The following is a 20,698-nucleotide window of genomic DNA, read 5'->3' on the forward strand; positions in this document are numbered from 1 at the left end:
TACTCACTGTGGCGATGAATTGTGATTGTCTACTCAATTGTGCTAAAGCACCCAGTGAAGCACATTGCTCTGCGTAGCTGTGTATCTGTGAGGAGGCTTCCTGAGACAGCCAGGACTCAGGCCTGATGGATGAATAATCAGCTCACCTTTGGGAGGCCAGGAGATATGGGAGATGGGTTCTTGGGGCACTGTCATTCTAGGAGGCCTGAGCAGACATAGTGCGGATAGGTTTTGCCTTGCTCTCTGCCCCCTGCTAAACCATAGATTACATTCCTAAAGCTAGCCACCAAGGTCTGTTTCCTTACTGGCCACTTCCTCCTCCTGAGGCTGACTACCCAGGTCCAGCTATCAAAGTATTGAAGTCTGGCAATCAGAAGCTCCCTTTCGGCCCACCTAATTAACATGCCTAGTCAAAACCAACTCATCCTGACACGGGTTCCCCTTTCCCTTGATAAACCGCCATTTTCCTATGGAATATGTCTGTCTCCTCTCTATCTACAGGTAGTCTGTTGTCTCTCTGGGGAAAATGTTCCTTCTCCTTCCCTATATTCCTTTCCCTTTCTCCCTCATCCTCTGTCTCCTGTACCTCACTCCCTGCCCTTTGTCCCTCTGGGGCAAATGAATCTTGTGCTGAGAACTTGGTCTCAGTGTGTCCTGTGCAGACTCGGGTCTTTCGCTGGCCGTTTCCTGTGTGTTCCTTCTTTCTGGTCCGTGTCTTCTAAGAAGTGAAGTGATGTCACTGTGACATTCCCAGTGCTCTGTTCATGGGGAACAGTGCCTGAGCCACATTCCTGTCCCTGAAGTTCTATTTGTTAGACAGTTTGGTCAGACAGACAGAGAAGAGATACTTGCACATGGGTAGGGTGATCATGAGGGAGGAATCCTTTTTGTGTGGTTTCTACTTCTGCTAAGCTTTTTTCATTCGTTCCCTCCCATGAATTCAACCATGAAACATGTGCACGCTTAGGTTATAGCTTTAATGCAGATATGGTGATAATGCAGAGCATCTCAACTCATGAGATGGTAGCTATTTTACAAGAATCACTTATGCTGGGTTTCAGACATGAGCATCAAAGTGTTTCTCGGGTAGGTTACCAGGTCACTCAGTGGTTTCTAAAATTTGTGATTTCTGACTCCCTTTATGTTGCCACCAAATTAGCTTTTCCTTAAAATGTCTAAGGTGCATCCCAAAGGCACCCAAGACAAAGGGCAAGGAATAAGAGACAAAGACAGGAGACAGACCATGGAGAAGGGGAAGGAATATAGAAGAGGAGAAGGAATATTTGCCCCAGAGGGACAACAGACTGCCTCTGGATAGAGAAGAGACAGACATGATCTATTTGAAAATGGCGGTTTATCAAGGGAAAGGAAAAACCTGTCAGGATGACCTATAGGAGCAGTTAACTCACTTAAAATGGAATCGACAGAAGCAAGCTTTGCTTGCCTACTGGAACAGGCTGGGGCCTCTGTAATATCTAGGCCAGAGACTGCTTGGGCTCTGGTCTCCTCTGTGGATGAGAAACTGCCGACACTCCCTGGCATTATGATATCTTTAAAACATGTAATGTTTTTCACCAGCAGGAACAGAGCCCAGCATGCTGGCCCCTTCACTCTTCCCACACAGTGTACCATGATGCAGCAAGGGAGAAGCTGGGCAGACAAGATCAGCACAGGCAGCGATGGCAACATTGTGGAGAACAGATGGTGGAGACACAGCGACTGAAGAACTGTGGAAGCGGATACATTGTCGCTTTGGAGGCTGAAAGAAAACGATATGGTTAGCGCAGAGATGGAAGGGCGTCTGGAGACATCTAGGAAAAGTCAAGGCTAGCAGAAAAGGGCTGTTGAAAGGTCAGCACAGAACACACTAAGACCAAGTTCTCAGCACAAAGGAGATTTATTTGTCCCAGAGGGACAGAGGACAGGGAGTAAGAGACAAAGACAGGAGAAGGGAGGACTAGGGAAAAGGGGAAAGAAATATAGGGAGGGGGGAAGGAATGTTTGCCCCAGAGGGACAACAGACTGCCTCAGGATAGAGGGTGCTTGGTGTCTGTCCTGACCTTTTGGGGTTCAGAGTTGAGGTGGGACAGAGTTGGATGAAAGCCGAAAGACTGATCATCACTGGTCTTACACTCTGTGACTGTACTGGGGGCTAGAAGCCCATGGCTTCTGGAAACTTAACACTCTCTTGCTTATTCTGTAGTTGAAGACAGCTGGCTTTTTTTTTTTTTTTTTCTCTTTAACTTTCCGTACTTTATTGAACTTTGGGACTTAACTATTATTGTTCTGTGCTTCAATAAGCACTGAAAACTTAACTCTTTATGCTTAAGTAAGCGTTGGGGGAAACCTAACTCATTGTGCTTAAATAAGAGCCGATTTCTAGTGAATTAACAGATGCCATGTGGCAGCTGGAAACTAAGTAACAGGATTTATTACTAGAGCTCCTTTCTCCAGGGAGTCTGCTAGGAGCCTGGCTGGCCAGCTGAGAGGTCCCGAGCTCATTAACTCCTTCTGAACCAGAGAGAAAAGGAAGGAAAAGGAAGAAGTCACTCATACAGACAACACACAATGGGCAAAGTGGAAAATGGCTGCACCACCTTTCATTTTTGGTTTCAGCTTTTTATGGCTTTTAGACAAAAAGTTCTCTATGTAAGAAAGAATTGCCTTATAGATAAAATGTTACACAAAAGGGGAGTTACAGAGAGGTATCAATAACATGTTCAAAGCAGTGTTTCATAGTGTAAGCTCATCAAAAGTTCAAAGCAAAAGTTTTTACATGGCCATAGTGCACACCTGTGGCTTCATCCTTAGACCTGAATGCTTTTCCTTGAACACAAATTTGTCTCAAGCCTATTTCTCTTTTTAGTATAATTATGAAGGCTCATTGTATTTCTTATTATAAAGATTTTACTTACCATTATAAGGAGTGGGCACATTCTATTCTTGATTCTAACTTTATTACATCTTTCTAGCAAAACAACTAAAACCATCTCTTAAAACTTTCTTCCTAAGAGTATTTGAATGAAATCAGGAATTCTATAAAATCACTAGTTCATCTAAACAGCATTAATTCATGAAAGTTCATCTTCATGTTGATCTGCAGTTAGTCTGCGCAGTAGGGTGGGCTGATGCCCGGGAATCCTTAGACTGTGTAATAATGGCAGGAAAGGCACATCAGCAGTGGGAAGCAGTCCTTGGATGAAGTCTCTTGGGGGCCTACCTCTCCAGAGTGCACCCATCACGTACCATGCAAAGATGGTGGGCCACCTCCAGGAAGGTCACCTGCTAGCCTTAGCCTATCTTAGATGGCTCCTGACAAGAGAGGAGGCAGGCATGATCCACAGGTAAATGGCAGTTTATCAATGGAAAGAGGAAACCCCGTGTTAGGATAAGTTGGTTTGTTTTGACTAGGCATGTTAATTGTGGCAACCAAGAGGGAGATTTGATTGCTGGATTTTAATACTTTGATAGCTGGACATTGGTCGTCAGTCTCAGGAGGAAATAGTCAAATAAAGGCATACACCTTGGTGGCTAGCTTTGGGAATATAATCTGTGGTTTAGCAAGGGGGAGAGAGAAAGGCAAAACCTGCTGGCTCCATGTCTGCCATGTGTGGGTCTGCTAGGGTCCTTCAGCTGTTAAGGTCTCAAGGCTGGTCCTCAGAGGCTCTAAGGACACCCTACATCTAGTGTGGGCTCTTTGGAACAAGGATTGGTGCCCATAGCTCAGTTCACAAGATTTTCCCCCAGTACCTCAGCAGGAGAACCTACCCAGTGTACAGGAGTACCTGCTGAGCATCTGAGCTGTGGCTGGTTATGGGTTAACACCCTGCATTAGTGGCATGCTCCTCAATGTACAGATCTAGAACAGTGGCAGTGCCTGAGGCCAGAGCCGGTGATGTTTATCTAGACCCTGTTCCACCAAGCTCTGTGTTGTGCTCTGTTCTGTTATCCCAAGTGTGACCCAGAGGGTCAGTAAGTTCATCACAGGTGGCTAGTCAGACAGGAAAAGTCCCAAGCCTTACCAGTGTTCTCTGGTTGGTGGCAAGCCCTGATTCTGCAGCATTCTGTGACCTTTCCCTCTCCTGTATACAGCCCTCAGTCCAGTTATCAACTTGAGGGTCACAACTCCCAAATCAGGTTGACCAACCCATACTCAGTAAGCCAGTTTAACAAAAAAAGAGCCAAGTTAAGGGCCTGAGGCAGAGGAAGGTGGTTTATTCAATGTCACCACACGGGGAGAGGGATGAAGACATTCAGTAACATCCCTGAGTCCTTGGGGTCATGAAGTGAGGTCCCAGTCTAAATAGAGGGTTAGGAATATGTATATCTAGGTAATCCTGGTCAAGATGTGGCCCCACCTACCACGGACCCAGTCTTGTCTGGGCTTGAGTTTCATCCTGTACACTGGTCTCATGACTTGTTAGAACTGTGTGAAACCTCTCTCCAAGAGATAAGTTTCCCCTCTGGCTGGTGCCGGTTCCTTCATCTACCAGAAGCTTCCTGGGAAATTCTCATTTCTCTGGCTGGAGTCTATTGTTTCAACACTCTGATAGTCGGACTGAGAGATACATGTCCCTTCAGAGTGCCTGCATCTTTTCGAGATCATTCACAGTCCCACTGAAGAACTCCCACACGGACTGCACACACTGTCATGCAGAAATTCCATCAGCCCAGAACCAGGGGCAGGAGTTGGGTTTGCGTGTGTTTGTCTCACATGCACATTAGTTACCCTGCCTATAGTCTCGATAGTTGACAATCTATTGAATTAGCAATACTGGAAGTGAGACCTGGATCTCTGCAGTATTTTGCAAGACTGACACTCTCAGAGGAGCTGATCCTTTGGGATGAGAATGCTGGGGCTGGAGAGTTGGCTTCCTGGGTTAGATACATACTGCTTTTTCAAAGGACCTGAGCTCCGTTCCAAGCCTGGTTCCCGGCTCCCAAGTCAGCTTCTCATGTTCAGATCTTCAGGTGGAGAATCTGACCTGACTTCTTCCTGAGGACACTCTGGCTCTCGCATGCACATTCGGTACCCTGCCTGTAGCTAAAGATTACAATAAATCTACTCTCACTTCTAAATGTGATTCTTTTATATGTTCAGACAGGCAGGATGGTGAAACAGAGATCATCTTAGAGCCCAGGTGGCAGGGACACCGGAGTTAGACTGAGATTCCAGCCTGATTTGATATCTGAATGACTTTAGTAAGTTACTTATGCTCTCAGTGATAAAGTTTCCTTAGCCACAGACTGGAGATAAGGGTAGTCTTGGCTACCACGTGACCTCAGGAGAGATAATGAAGGCTGGACACATTATACAAGCACATGGCTTTGTACCAGGAGGACTCGTCACCAGCCATAAGGTCCAAGGGGCCACAGTTTTCCCCCTGGGGACCGCAGATCCAGGTGCTGCCATTTGCTCACAGATAAAATAAAGAAATAGAATTTTGCTCCCGGGAAGGAAGGCCTCAGAGATAATCTGAAGGTGCATTGTTTGTCAGTCCCAGAGACACCAGCAGGTGAGGGATGGAGATTCTGAGAAGACAGGTAACATAGCCCTTGAACTTTTCAAAAAACATGATGGATTGTAACAAAACCAAATGAAACAAAAGCTGGCAGTCCAGGCAGAAGCCTGTGGCCATCACAATGAGGCAAACCACCATCTGAGAGAGACTATTAAAACCTAAACCAGGCCAGGCAGTGGTGGTGCACACCTTTAATCCCAGCACTTGGGAGGCAGAGGCAGGTGGATTTCTGAGTTCGAGGCCAGCCTGGTCTACAGAGTGAGTTCCAGGACAGCCAGGACTACACAGAGAAACCCTGTGTCGAAAAACCAATAAATAAATAAATAAATATAAAAAAATAAAAAATAAAACCTAAACCTCTGAGCTGGAGAGATGGCTCAGTGGTTAAGAGCACTGACGGCTCTTCCAGAGGACCTGAGTTCAATTCCCAGCAACCACATGGTGGCTCACAACCAGTTGTAATGTGATCTGATGCCCTCTTTTGGTGTGTCTGAAGACAGCTACAGTGTACTCATATACATAAAATAAACAAAACAAACCTAAACCCCTCTGCTCAGATTGGGTCATTCAATATGCACAAGACAACCCACAGCACTGCTGATTTTAAAAATCAAACAAATCACCCGCCCCTCTTAGCTTCCACTTGCTTTATGACAGACAGAGCATGCTCAGCAAACAGAGACAACCTGAGAGGTCAGTACACTGGGGACACCAGGCTGTGAGGAACGGGCAGGCTGTCATGTTTCACTGTATGGGCCAGAGCACTCACACATTAGGGCTATGGTGCTGTTTCCAACCTTAAACCAAGGGATGGCACCAAGCCAGTGGGGGATGAGAGCACAGAGCCGTGGGAACAAACAGGACCTGCAGAAAGACACGGCTATGCCTTGTCCTTGGCTTTTAGAGGAATCACTTAAAGCAACAGAAAACTGCCTGGCTTAGCTACGTTTCTATTGCTGTGATTAGAATCCATGACCAATCAATTACAAAAGAGGTGTTTATTCAGGCTTACAGTTTCAGAGGATCAGAACCCATGGCCATCAGTAAGCAACATGGCAGCCAGTAGGCATGGCTTGTGAGTGGCAGTTGAGAACTACTGGAGACACAACCCTGAGGCCAAAAGAGATAAGCAGGCCTGATGTGGGTCTTTGAAATCTCAATGCCAGTGACTTAATACCTCCTCCACCAGGGTCTGTCAGAAGCCGTCTAGGAAAGGCTAAGGCAAGCAAGTGAGTTTTCTGGAGACGGCCTACCATTTTGTAAGATTGCAAAGGGTAAACTCTGAGAATGCAGGGTCCTTAGAGACTTCATCCCAGGACTGCTTCTCACTGCTGATATGCCTGTCCTGTCACTATTACACAGCCTAAGGATTCCTGGGTATCAGTCCATCCTATTGGGCAAATTTCCTGCAGATCAACATGAAGATGAACTTTCGTGAATTAGTGCTGTTTAGATAAATTGATGATTTCATAATTCCTGATAATGATTTTACAGAATTTCTAAATTTATACAAGTAATTTCAAGCCCCCTATAAAATAGAAGCTGCAATCAGAGCTCCGTGAACCTTTATGTGTCACAGGCTAAGTGCACTAGGAGAAGAAAGCAGGCTTGGATCAAGAAAGACATTCCTTCTAGGTTAGGCATGAGACCATTGTCTGGTAACCAAAGGTCACAAACTTGAAATGCACAATTTGTTGAAGGTACAAGGACAGGAAATGAAACCTCGACTACTTTATGTGCATTAGACTGCAAAATAATAAGACACAAGGTAGATGATTTGTCTTTTGACAAAACCATGATAACTTGTGACATAGAAATTATTGCTTTAAACTTATAATGAACTTAGTGGGGGGGCTTGTAGCAGACAGTGAACGTTTAGTGATGTACTTGTCTAAATGGAGAGACATGTAACAATTCTGCTGTCATTTCTTAAGGCATGTCGATTCATGACATGGATTATTGCCTTAAACTTACTGTGAACTTACTGGAATGTAAGAGTGCTTAGAAAATCACGTAATCAATTATCCTCTTTTAACGGTTCTACCTGATAGTTGTATGAGATAATTTTTAGAGAAAGTATAAATACTGTCTCTAAAACAGAAATAAAGGTTGGAGCTTTTCTTTCTCTGCTTTGTCCGGAGCGTGTGTTTTTTCTTCATGCACGTCTTTTTTCCTTTTCCTTTTTCTCTGGCTCGTAGAGTTAATGAACTCTTAGCCTCTCGCCGAATCAGTGAGGAGCCCTCCAGTCAAAGAAAAAAACACTTCAAGTAACTAACTTCTTTTTTAAAAAACTTGTATATATGTTTTATTTTAATTAAAATGGTTTTTTACTTATTTACTTTATATCCTGCTCACGTCCCCCTCCTGATCACCCCTCCCATAATCCTTCCTCTCTCTTCTGAGTGGGTGGGGGCCCTCTGGGTATCCCCCCACCCTTGGACCCTTGGGGCTCTCAGACTCTGAACTACCAATTAAAGAACATACACAGGCTGGACCTAGGCCTCCCCACTCATATGTAGCAGATGTGCAGCTTGACCTTCATGTAGGTCCTGAATAACTGGAGCAGGGGCTATCCCAAAAGCTGTTGTCTGAATGTGGGATATGTTCTAGCTGGGCTGCCTTGTCTGGCCTCAGTGGTAGAGAATGAGCCTAGCCTCCCAGATTGCCCGCTGCTAACAGCAGAAGTTGATGACCAGAAGCCAGTAAGAATAGTAAGAGAGTCACAAGGCCAGAGATCATCAGCTTTTGGCCTTCATGCAGCTGTGTCCCACCTCATGACCTAAAGGCTGGGCTAGTCCCTGGCAAGGGATATGGCTCTTAATCCTTCCCAAACAACTCTACTAACTGTAGATCAAGATCCAGACATTGGAGCCTAGGGGGGCCATTCTCATTCACACCGACACATGGCCTTTGCTGGACTCTTCCTCAATAACGGGTGTTGACATCACCAAAATGATGAAGCAACTGGAGAAGTGACTGTCAAGATGACGCTAAGTCATGAGGCAACTGGATCCCAGAAGATGGCACTCCTGCTCTTCCTTTCAACACCATTGAACCGTCCCAGGACAGAGCCCCGAAGTTCCCATCATGGTTTACGTGTAGAGTTCTGATTCTAGATTTCAGTGGCATATTACTTACCCATGAACAAAAATAAAATGCGCATCTGGGCAAATAATTTCTCGTTCTTAGAAAGCACATTATTTAACAAGACATGATGGATTCAAAGGGAACAGAACTGTCTGTCAGAAAATTAGAGAACACAGGTTGCTGGGTGTTGGGGTGCACAACTTCAGTCTCACTGTGGCTCAGGAGGCAGAGGTGGGTGGATCCTTGTGAGTTGGAAGCCAGTATATTCTATATAGCAAGTTCTAGGCCAGCCGAAACTATGTCACCAGACCCTGTCTTTTAAAAGAATGAAAGAAAGAAGAAACAAAAGAGAAAAATACACGTCCTGCAGTATTCCAAACATCACATCTGGAGGCTGAAGCAGGAGGATTAACATAAGTTTGAGGCCAGCTTTGGACATGAAGTGAGACCCTCAAAAATTTATTGCAATTATTAGGTTGTTTTGCTATAAAGCAACTCTACAATAGTTACTCACGTTCACAGATTTCATGGTTTCCCATTTTCTTATGACTTTGATTTCTTTTTCTTGGTCCCTAAAAATACAAAGGACAAGGAGTTCAGTTGATGTTCCAAGTGTTAACTTTTCACAGGAAAAAAAAAATTGTCAAACGGGCTCTGAGCACCAGGGTTTTTGTTAACTAGAAGAAATCTGTGGTTTGAAGGCTGCATTTAATGGAGACTTGCAGCAAGTAGCTTAGCAACTACTCGAGGAAAACACTTTTCAATTATTGTTAAGTCTGCATTTTCGGTGAATAATTTAAAAGGAGGCGTATTCAAAATATATTCCAAACCGAGAAAAGAACATGCCCCTGGAAGGTCTGTGTGTGCACAGAATTTATTCTCAGTACTGAAGACTGACTGCCAGGCTTGATTGCTCCAGAATGAGGCTGGCTACCCAGCCTTCCTCTTACTTTGTAAGAGGTTGTACCAAGTTGCTTCTAAGTATCTGTGTAGCCCAGACTGGCTTTAAACTGCTAACTCTCCTGATCAGCATCCTGAGTTACATTGTTAAGAAGAGGATTGTAGGATAACAGGCTGCTTATCCAATTTCCCGGTGATTTCTGTGTTCACACCTACCACTATGAGATGGTGACCAGGGGAGGGGACATGAGGGGCACAAGAAGATGTGTGGGCAGAGGAGGACACTGTCTCCTGCCTGCCACCTTCATCAAGGCTGAGGTGACATGTGCCCTTCACTCTCAGGAATCTGTGGGGTTCGACTGCTGCTCCGGCAGATGTTTAAGGCTCTTGTATAAACAGCAGTCTTTGCACATGCCACTCTCCAGTACAGCCACACTCTAAACCATATCTGTAGTACTTGTAAAAATCTACGTACAGAGTGAACATTCCATGAGGCATTGCTGTGCTGTTAAGTAATAATGACAGTGTACATGGTTAGTGTTTTATTTCCGGATATCTTCATTCTGTGGTTGGTCAAGTTTGGTATTACATCTATGGGTGAACCTTGAAGCCAGGAGAAAGAGGTGGTTGTATCTGATAGCGTGTAAACACAGTGTTCACATAGGAGCCAGTGAATCACACTGAAGAGTGGTGACCTCATTGCCAGCAAGGACAGATTACTTCTGTCCAACAAAGTAGAAAAGAATATAGGCTGGCGTGGAGATCATCCCTTTAGTCTCGGCACAGAGGCAGCGATGAGGCCCCAGGAGGCAACAGCTAAGGATGCCCTGGCTACATAGTAACTTCTAGGCCTGCTTGAGTTACCTCTTAAAAGTCTCAAAAAACCAACACCAACCAAATGAAACATTCTAAGACTATAGTGAGGTACTCTGGAAACAACAGGAAAAGCCCCCCAGCCATACTGACAAGTTCAGAATTACCAGGTTTCACCAGTGTTTGCTTACGACGGAGCACCCCAGGCTCTGTCAGTAGGGTGTCATGGACAGGGGTCCATGGTGGGGCAGGTGTGCAGTCAGCAGGGATTTTCTCAGTCATGGACAATTTCCAGAAGCCAGTGAATCGGGATTCTGTTTGGCACAGCATGATACAACCCTCCTGAGTGTCCATGGGGCTGAGTCACACCTAGGGTTCCAAGGTATTTGCCACAGGCAGTAGTATAGGCCTTAGATGTAGAAGAGGGTAGGACATCACTGGCCGTCTTCTAGAATGCTCTGTAGGCATGAAATAGACCCTGTACATGCTTCATGTGTGTCCGTGCAGTCTGGTTGGCCTGAGCACGAGGGGTTTGAACTCTGAAAGCCTGTATCCCAAGAATGAAGGGAAGTAGCTCTACAGCCATTTACAGGAACTCCCCCGGCATTGCTCTGTGTTTGAGTCTTGAAGGGAGATGGTAATGTCTTGGGCAATAAAAAGCCAAAATGTTTAGCCCCTTATTAATTAACGGGAACATTTTGCATTCCCAAAAATGTATTTTTAATTGTGTGGTGAAACGGATCATTGACATTATTCTCCTCAAATGGGTTATACTCACTAAAGAGCTGGGGTACAGTCCTCAGTAAGGAGCAGGTTATAGCATGTGTGTGCTGTGGAACCGTTTTGCGGTAAAGGGTCCAGTTATGATGTGGCTGGTTATTTTATGAGGCTTATGACACCATGCAAACACCACTCAGGCCAGGAAATGGAACCTCTCCTTGTCTTAGGGTTCGTATTCCTGCACAAAACATCATGACCAAGAAGCAAGTTGGGGAGGAAAGGGTTAATTCAGCTTACACTTCCACACTGCTGTTCATCACCAAAGGAAGTCAGGAGAGAAACTCACACAGGCAGGAATTTGGAGGCAGGAACTGATGCAGAGGCCATGGAGGAATTCTGCTTACTGGCTTGCTTCCTCTGGCTTGCTCAGCTTGCTTTCTTATAGGACCCAGAACTACCAGCCTAGGGATGGCTCCACCCACAATGTGCTAGGCCCTGCCTCCTTGATCACTAATTGAGAATATGCCTTACAGCTGGATCTCATGGAGGCATTTTCTCCAGGGAGGTTCCTATCTCTGTGATAGTTTCAGCTTGTGTCAAGTTGACACACAAAACCAGCCAGTACACTCCTTATTCCACAAGTGCCTCTTTTTTTCAGTCACAAAGGACTCTTCTAATTTCAGATACCATGGTTAAGTTTTTGAATTTTATTTGTATGGTGTCACCCAATATAATTTTTTGTCTGAACCCTTTGTCTTGATAGGATGCTGACAGTGTTTATTGATGCCATTGCATGCTTCATTTGGTGTTGTTCCTTATGTCAAAATTTATTCATCTCTTGGATGAGTGATAAACTGGACGCCTCTAGTGTGGGGTATTATAAATCAATCCAGCTACCATATGGTATGGCATAACAGACATGCTCTTCAGCATGTATAGTTACCAAGAAAGGAATTATGGGGTTATGGGGGAGCAGGATGCAAGAATTTCCATTTTCCTTGTCTCTTTATACTTGGGCGCTAGTGTAACACTAAACTCAAGCTACATCAATGAGAGTTGCTCTCACTCTACACCTGGAGGAATTCACCTTAGAATTTTAGGATATGAATAGTCATTTGTCAGACTGAAGAAACTCTTTTTAGTTCTAGTTTTTAAGGGTTTTCATCTCATGGATAGGTGTTAAATTTAATAAAGTGCATATTTTATATCAACTGAGATGACTATGATTTTCTCTTAACATTTCCAGGTGGTAAGCAGTTAAATCTTAGTATTACTATTTTACTTTACATGTATGAATTTTTCCAGTGTGTGTGTACCTCCTGCATGCCTGGTGTCTTTGGATGACAGAAGAGGGCAGCAAATCCCCTGGAACCAGCGTTACAGACAGTTGTGAGCAGCTGTGTGGTTCTTGAGACCTGAACTTGGGTCTTTTGCAAGACTAGTCAGTTCTCTTAACTGCTGAGCTGTCTTTTCTTCCCCATGATTAAGTTTTAGAGGTTAAAACATTAAAAAAGGGGGGGGGGGAACCCAACTTGCATGTGGTACTTATTCATAGATAACCTGCAAATCAGAATGCCTCACCAGGAAATACATGATGGAGTACCTTGCCATGTGGTAGCTGTGACACACTGCCCTGCAGTCTTGGCTAGGTTGCATCACTCACCTTTGATTAGTAGCCTTTGCCTAAGGCAAGTGGCTACTGCATTAACCTACCAGAGAAACAAGGATCTTAAGACTGTACTAACGACTTAAAACCCTCAGAATATTATAAGCACACAATTCATCCTGGACCGTGGAACACATCTTCTGTTTTCCTACTTAGGATGTGCACACAGCTGAACTTTTCAAAGGAATTTCATCCTGAAATAGTAGTGAGCTCGTCACATCCACCGTCCACATGTAAAGTTACAGGGAATGAGGAAACGGGGCTCTCTAGAAGAGCCAGGGAAACTAAATCAGAAGCTGCACATGCACGGCCGAGCAAGCAGACATAGGGATAATGGAGGAGTAAAACATTTGACTAGTCCTCTCAAAGTAGCCATTGTCCCTGGGTATAAACGTTCGCGCTGGAAGATGGCTGTAGATACAGAATGCTTATCTACATGGCTGTGGAATGAGACAATATGGGAATAGAAAAAATGTATCAAAATTGAGTGTTACAGTAACAGGATCAGATCCTCATGTAACATTTAAGTCCTTTATGCTTGCAGATCACTTAGTGCAGTGCCTCTTCTGGAAGTCAAACGCAAAGCAGCCACACAGCACTGGTCAACAGAGCCTCATATGTGCAGTTAGTGTTTAAAAGGACCAGAGTGGTGCACCTTGGCCTTCTTGCTCAGATGGGGAGGTGTCCTGGGACTCGGAAGCCCAGGAACCAACCATACAGTTCTGAGGGGAGACGGTATCTCAGTGGAAGGTCATCCTGAGACATTGGAGCCAAGGGACCACATAGCTCTGAGGAAGTCTCCTCAGCAGAGGTGTTGCAGCTCCCAGGGGAGGCTATCCCCAGCTGAGCTGAGAGTTCAGGAGCCTTAGCTCTGTTCCTTCTCTTTGCTTCTTTAATTCTCTTCATTGCTTCTTGTCTTCTTGTCCTCTTCCGTTGAGAGAGTCATGCCAGTCAGCAAATGTCAGAAAGGAGATTTACTGGAGGTCCCTGGAGGGATCAGACAGCAGGGAGCTGGACAAAGGGCAGGGCTTCTACAAGATTTCTTAAGGGATGGAGTTTTCTAGGGCAGAGATTTCTAGAGCGAGGATTGGTGGGATTTCAAGTCCTGAATTTAGGGAAACTCAGGGATTGGTGGGCTTTCCTGTTCAGACTTTTCATCTAAAATTAGCATAATCTGGGGAAGGTACTGTCTATGGGCTGGAGATGACCTTTGTGACAGTTACAGAGGCTAGAAACGCATTTACGGCAGTTAGGGATGTCTTGGAGGGGCCTGACCACTTTCCTTCCTTGGGAGTTTACAAAGTTTAAAAAGTATACAAATTCTACAAAGTATACAAAGTTTACAAAGGGACCCCAGGATAGGAAAAGTCTCCCCTGCCCCATTTGAGTAGTGTGAATAGCCAACATTGTGGTCTATCAGCTCAAACTAGAAAGCTGGTTAAAGTCTTTCAGATTTGGGGATGCTCGGTAGTAAAGTCATCTTGACAAAATACCAGCACCTGTTAATTGTGAGTGGTTAGCATATAGGTGAGTTTTACACCCTAAATTTTTTTTTTTAAGTGGTTGGAATAAATTTCAAGATAGCTTGGGCTACGTAGAAGAAACCCTGTTTTGAACTGCTCCCTCCCAATGCCAAATATTAATTAGGCATAGGGTGTGTAGATGTTTCTTTAAATCATCTTATTTTTTAGTCTCTAAGCTCCTGTATTGTACTTAAGAAACAACTAAAGGCAGAAATTACTATTCTCTCTCCCAGAGTGTCTTTCTTCTGCAACCCAGCAAATACCTGTATGTTACAGGAGGATAAAGGGCAGGCTTGAGGAGCCTGCAAGCATAGTTAGTCTACTTATCTCTCTCTGTGTGCTCACGGTAGCAAACTGCCCCACAGTAGGTAACCCGAAGATGCACACATGAGGTAACTTCCCCTCAGAGAATTCTGTCATAGATTCATGGATCTGACCTGGTGATGAAAAGGAATTTCTTTTCCCAGTTGTGTGTCAATCATTTAGAACATGTCTGTTAGCAACCGTCTTTTACAATAGGAACCAAAAAAGGGAGCTCTGGTAATTCTGATGCATATTTATCTGCATATTTATAGTTTCAAGCATAGAAATGTCAAACTTGTGTGATACTGAGCAGTGTGTCAGGGTATGCATTTCTTTTTGAATTGTTACGGAATGTGCAGACACAGAAATATTTTCTGGGTCACAACAGAGAGTAGCTTCAGGAAAAGTTGAGACAAAATTTATTTAAAAAGCAAGTTATTGAGGGTAATTCACTGGAGAAAACCATAGCAGATGTACTTCTTGAGGGTCTCCGGTGAAAATCACAGAGCCATAAGAACTACACCTGTCTCTCACTGAGGATCTGCTGCTTAAGTATGTAAAACCTTGACAAGTCAGACTCAAATCTTACTTCCTAGCTGAGAAACAGTCACACATATATATGTGGTTTTATGAAAATGGATTACCCTTAATATCTACTGGTTATTATTAACCTATTATTCCATTTTTAAAAGGGGCTATTGTGGTGTGCCTTCTCTCTCTCTCTCTCTCTCTCTCTCTCTCTCTCTCTCTCTCTCTCTCTCTCTTTTGGTTTTTCGAGACAGGGTTTCTCTGTGTAGCCCTGGCTGTCCTGGAACTCACTCTGTAGACCAGGCTGGCCTTGAACTCAGAAATCCACCTGCCTTTGCCTCCCAAGTGCTGGAATTAAAGGTATGCGCCACCACCGCCCAGCTTGTGTGCATTACTTCTCAAGGAGGTGCTTGGCAACTCTACAAACATGGTGGCTTTTGGTGTCTTATGGGAAATTCAGTGGTTGTGTTGAGGGGTCTTATAGGTCACAGAAAAGCGGGGGTGGGGGAGTCTCAAGGCTGTGAGTGGGGAGCATGGCCATCTCTCCTCACCTCAGACAGAGCTGTCTGTGTTTTGTACCTTGAGATTCTGCCTAAGATTTACCTTTAAATTCGTCCTTCTGCCAAACATGAGTCTGTGGCCTTTCCAGATTACAGTACTGTGTGAAACAGTGTGTTTCAATGCTGGGGTCTGGTTCCTTCTTGGTTCAGCGTTCTTCAGATTCAGTTTTTCTCAAGACTTTGGGGACATCTGATGTGCCTCAAGTACTCTCTCCCAGAAGAAGTCACACAGACACAGTTTTGCAGCAAATACAGCAGGCTCATTAAGATGTGAAGATATATCCAGAGTCTGGGTTAATAATGTTTCCTCAGCCAGGCACAGTGTTGCATGCCTATAATCCTAGCACTCAGGAGGCCGAGACAGAGGCTCAAGTGTCCAAGGCCATTCTGGGACATCTAGGAGGCCCTAAATCTGAAATCAAATTTGTACAGGGTGGTTCTAATGCTAAGGTCCCGTTTCCCAATTGGTTCTTGATCAATCAATAAAGATGCCAGGGGCCAATTGCTGGACAGAAGGGAAGAGGTGGGACTCTTGGGTCCCTGCAGGCAAGTGAAGAGATGCAAGAGAGGAAAAAGGTATTTGCCATGCTTCATGGGGGAGAAGGAGCCATCACCCCTGTGAGATCTCGGGCAGAGTGGCCATTGGCCACCTCCCTGCTACTGGGCCTGGAGTAGCAGGTGGGATATTAGAAATGTAATTATGAGGGCAGATTTAAGATGCTGAGCTGGGAGAGAAAAGAAGGGAGTGAGACAGCCAAGGAAGGCTTAGAAACACCCAGCCATTGAGCCAGTAAGGCCAGTTCAAAATGAGCTACGTGTGTGTCTGTGTTTTTCATCCATGGCTCCAGTATTCTCTGGGCAGGGGCTGGTAGTACAGTCCACCTGGAGCTTAAAGCAGGGGTAGCAAAAACTACACATAACACAAATCAATCAAAACAACTCCCCAAACATCTTCTCTGACAGTTCTGTTTAGGACAGGATGCCTGGCTGAAAAAGAAAAACAAGTTGGGCTCACTGTTGGGGTGTGCTGGGGTGGTGGGTAGTTTTTGTTACCATATGACATGTAGGGCCAGTTTTTAAAAGGCAGAATGTAATTTTCACCAGCCCTCGAGAACTATAACAGGAGGCTGAGGCAGGAGAATTGTCACGAGTTCATAGACAGTCTAAGATACACAGTGAATTTCAGGCCATTTTGGGATATAGAGTAAGATAGTTCTTCAAAAATAAACACATATACCCACACAAACCCCATGGTGGTTCTTTTGACTGAATGGTTCAGTGACAGATAAAGTTTATGAAGCTGCAGAGGTTTGTTACCTCAAAACAACAGCTTCAATGAAGGGTCCCCCAAGGCTTCATTATTGAAGCTGAGTCCCTAACACAAACAGTACTTAGAGGCAAGGACTGAGGAGGTAAGCAGATTGGGAGGCGGCCAAATCTGAACAGACTCAGAGGATGGACCCGGGGAAGGCAGGGGCTGGACAGAGGATGGAGACCCTCTGCAGCTGCATCTTCCCTTGATACCTGCTCCTTTTTCTGCTTCCTGGTCACCAGGAGGTGAACAGATTTTTCTCCACCATCTGTCTGTCATGGTAAACCTCTGGTAAAACCACATGGGTCTACCCAGCCTTCTGACTTGTTTCTCTCAGGAATTTGTCACAGAGACAAAGGCTGACACAGTCTGGTACATAGGTCTGAATAGTTTTTAACACTCAGCACACAGAATGCCCTCTGCCCCTGCCCCCGCCCCGCCCCGCTCCCCCCTCCCCCCCCCGCCCCTCACATAACATGTATGCTTTTGGCTTACCTGGGTCTGGTTTGGGCTTGGTTGGCTGAGGCTTGAGCTGTGTACCCAAACTGCTTTCAGAAATGTCTGAGTCACGTGAGTCAATCAGAGAACTGTACGGATGTGGAGGGGTGTTGGGGTTGCAGCACCAAGGACTCTTATTGGGTAAAATGGTTGGCGGGATTTCCTTTTCTCTATAACAAGAGAAAGACCAACTTGAACTTTAAAGGAAATTTATGCAGTAGCAAAAGAGAAAGCCTATTTAAGAAACCAAAAGTGGGCTGGAGAGTTGGCTCATCAGTTACCAGCACTGGCTGCTCTTCTGGAAGAGCTTCAGTTTCCAGCATAGTGGCTTTTAACCACTCACAACTCCGGTTCCCAGATGCCCTCTTCTGGCCTCTGTGGGTACTGCATGCACATGGTACACAGACAGGTGCAGACAAAATACCCATGCACATAAAAATGAATAATAAAAACATTAAATAAATAAACAGCATGCCTTTTCTAGACCTTGGGGGCAGAGCATTCATTGTGTCACAGCATTTAATAAAAGAGCAGTGGCTAGTTAACCATGGCTAATTGATGGATGGATGGTCCATCTGCCCCTCCCCCAGTCCTTCCCACACATTCCGTTACTGTTGGGAGAAAGACTGAACACATAGGCAAAGCAAAACACTCTTTACCTGACGATAACAGGGCAGACTTGGGAGGGCATTTTCTGTGCTGGTTCTTGTTTTTCCTTACTTATGGGAGATGTAGATGCTGCTGTCCACCCAAACATGTGGCTTCTCATCGTCGGAATCACCACTGAGCTTCTTTCAAATTCAATGTCAGTCTCCAGCTTCTCCCAGGCTTGCTTCCAGTGGATAGGAGTGTACCAGGCAATGGCCTAACACGAATGAAGAGGGTTCTCCATGTCAAATACTGTAGGAGATGTATGTATTTGCGGCTGTAGCCTACTGCAATGTTATTTGTTTTTGGTCTCACGTGTTTGGGATAGGCTCTCACTCTTCAGACCAGGTTGGTCTGGAGCTTGCTATGCTGCCCGGGCTGTTCTAGAAATCACGGTGATCCTCCTGCTTCAGCTTCCAGAACATTAAATTAAAGGAGTGAGCCTTTCCAGCTTGCTTAAAATTTATTTTTAAAATAAATTTTATTGTGCTTTAAAGGTTCCAACACTAATTACAGAATTAGTAAACATTTATATATTTAAAACTATTACACACACATACACCCCACAGATCTGTGACAAGCACAAGTGAAATTTACTTTTGAAAATCCCAGACACAATGCCATTTAATTGCTTTTAGCCCATGTGCCACACATTAGCTCTCTAGACTTATTTATGCTAGGGGTCTTCTTTGAGTATATAACAACAGAGAGAGAAACTTCTGGATCACATGTCAAATCTGCTGTGATTTCTCTAGCCTGCCCTTCCATGAGCTCCCATAGTGCAGGAGAGATCTGCTCCATACCTGGTTCTTAAATGCAAAACAAGGGCCTGACAAAGTCCCAGACATGGAGGGAGGGTAAGCTGTGCCCATGAACACTATGACTCCAGCGTGACTGACTGAGATCATCCTGCCCTGTTTTGAAAACTGAGACTCACAGTGTATTAATGATGACAGTACAGAGTCATATTTTCAGGGAGCAATCAGAATGATGGCTACCTACTACAAGGCTGCAGGCAGAAGAAACTCTAATCCCCCTTATCACACTCTACAGCATCTGTTGTGGCTGTATTGGCCACTGGCTATTGTCATATTTAGGACAAGGTGGTTCAAAGTGTGACCTAAGTCACACTTTGTTTGTCTGTGAAAAGAATCCATAATGTCTCCTTCCGGTCTGGGCCCGAGCACTGAGCAGATCCCGGGCGGCAGCTCTGACCCAAATCTCACAGAACCCAGAGGAAGCAGGGCTCCCAGGAGCTCTAACCTGGGCAGTATCTTAGGTAAGAAGACAGCAACACTTGCCCCCAAACAGGGAGTAACTGGGACCCACTAGAACCCAGGAATTCACTCCTGGCCCGGAGCACTGGTTCCTTCCGGTCTGGGCCTGAGCACTGAGCAGCTCTTGGGCCCCAGCTCTAACCCCAGTAGTAACACCCACCCCACACAGTTCTGATATAACCAAGATAATAGGAAAGACAGGCTCCAGTCAGAGACAGGGCAGGTAGCACTAAGGAGATCCAGATGGCAAAAGGCAAGCACAAGAACATAAGAATCAGCAACCCAGGGTACTTGGCATCATTAGAACCTAGTTCTCCCACACTAGAAAGTCCTGAATTCCCCATATCACCAGGAAAGCAAGATTCAGATTTAAAATTGCTTCTAATGATGATGATAGAGGCCTTTAAGAAGGACATATATAACACTCTCAAAGAATTTGAGGAGAACACAGGTTAACAGGTAGAAGCCCTTAAAGAGGAAACATTAAAATCCCTTAAAGAATTACAAGAGAACACAACCAAACAGGTGAAGGAATTGAACAAAACCATCCAGGACATAAAAATGGAAGTAAAAACAATAAAGAAATCTCAAAGGGAGACTATGCTGGAGATAGAAAACCTAGGAAAAAGATTAGGAGTCATAGATGCAAGCATCACAAACAGTATACAAGAGACAGGAGAGAGAATCTCAGGTGCAGAAGATACCATAGAAAATATTGACACAACTGTCAAAAAAACGCAAAATGCAAAAAGTTCTTAATACAAAACATCCAGGAAATCCAGGACACAATGACAAGACCAAACCTAAGGATAATAGGTATAGATGAGAGTGAAGATTCCCAACTTAAAGGGCCAATAAATTTCTTCAACAAAATTATAGAAGAAAACTTCCCTAACCTAAAGAATGAGATGCCCATAAACATACAAGAAGCCTACAGAACGCCAAATAGACTAGACCAGAAAAAAATACCTCCCGTCACATAATAATCAAAACACCAACTGCACAAAACAAAGAAAGAATATTAAATGCAGTAAGGGAAAAAGGCCAAGTAACATATAAAGGCAGACCTACCAGAATTACACCAGACTTCTCACCAGATACTATAAAAGTGAGAAGACTTTGGACATATGTCATACAGACCCTAAGAGAACACAAATGCCAACCCAGGCTACTATACCCAGCAAAACTCTCAATTACCATAGATGAAGAAACCAAGATATTCCATGACAAAACCAAATTTACACAATATCTTTCCACAAACCCAGCATTACAAAGGATAATAGCAGGAAAGCTCCAATACAAGGAGGAAAATTATACCCTAGAAAGAGCAAGAAAATAATC

The 20,698-nt window shown here is 44.6% G+C and overlaps 1 protein-coding gene across 1 annotated transcript in view; it reads right to left on the bottom strand.

The window, feature by feature from the left end:
* Nucleotides 1-958: 958 nt before the first annotated feature.
* The window catches only part of Lmntd1 (lamin tail domain containing 1), a 40,086-nt gene continuing 20,346 nt past the window's right edge, over nt 959-20,698 (bottom strand). The window contains exons 7-10 of the mRNA XM_034512260.2: nt 18,092-18,297; nt 17,430-17,602; nt 9,124-9,181; nt 959-1,759 (exon numbers count right to left, since the gene is read on the bottom strand). Of these exons, the coding sequence (XP_034368151.1) occupies nt 9,153-9,181; nt 17,430-17,602; nt 18,092-18,297 (408 nt within the window). The 3' untranslated portion in view covers nt 959-1,759; nt 9,124-9,152. The remainder of the gene's footprint in view (nt 1,760-9,123; nt 9,182-17,429; nt 17,603-18,091; nt 18,298-20,698) is intronic.

Source organism: Arvicanthis niloticus, chromosome 9 (genome assembly GCF_011762505.2).
Source record: "Arvicanthis niloticus isolate mArvNil1 chromosome 9, mArvNil1.pat.X, whole genome shotgun sequence".
Lineage (NCBI taxonomy): Eukaryota > Metazoa > Chordata > Mammalia > Rodentia > Muridae > Arvicanthis > Arvicanthis niloticus.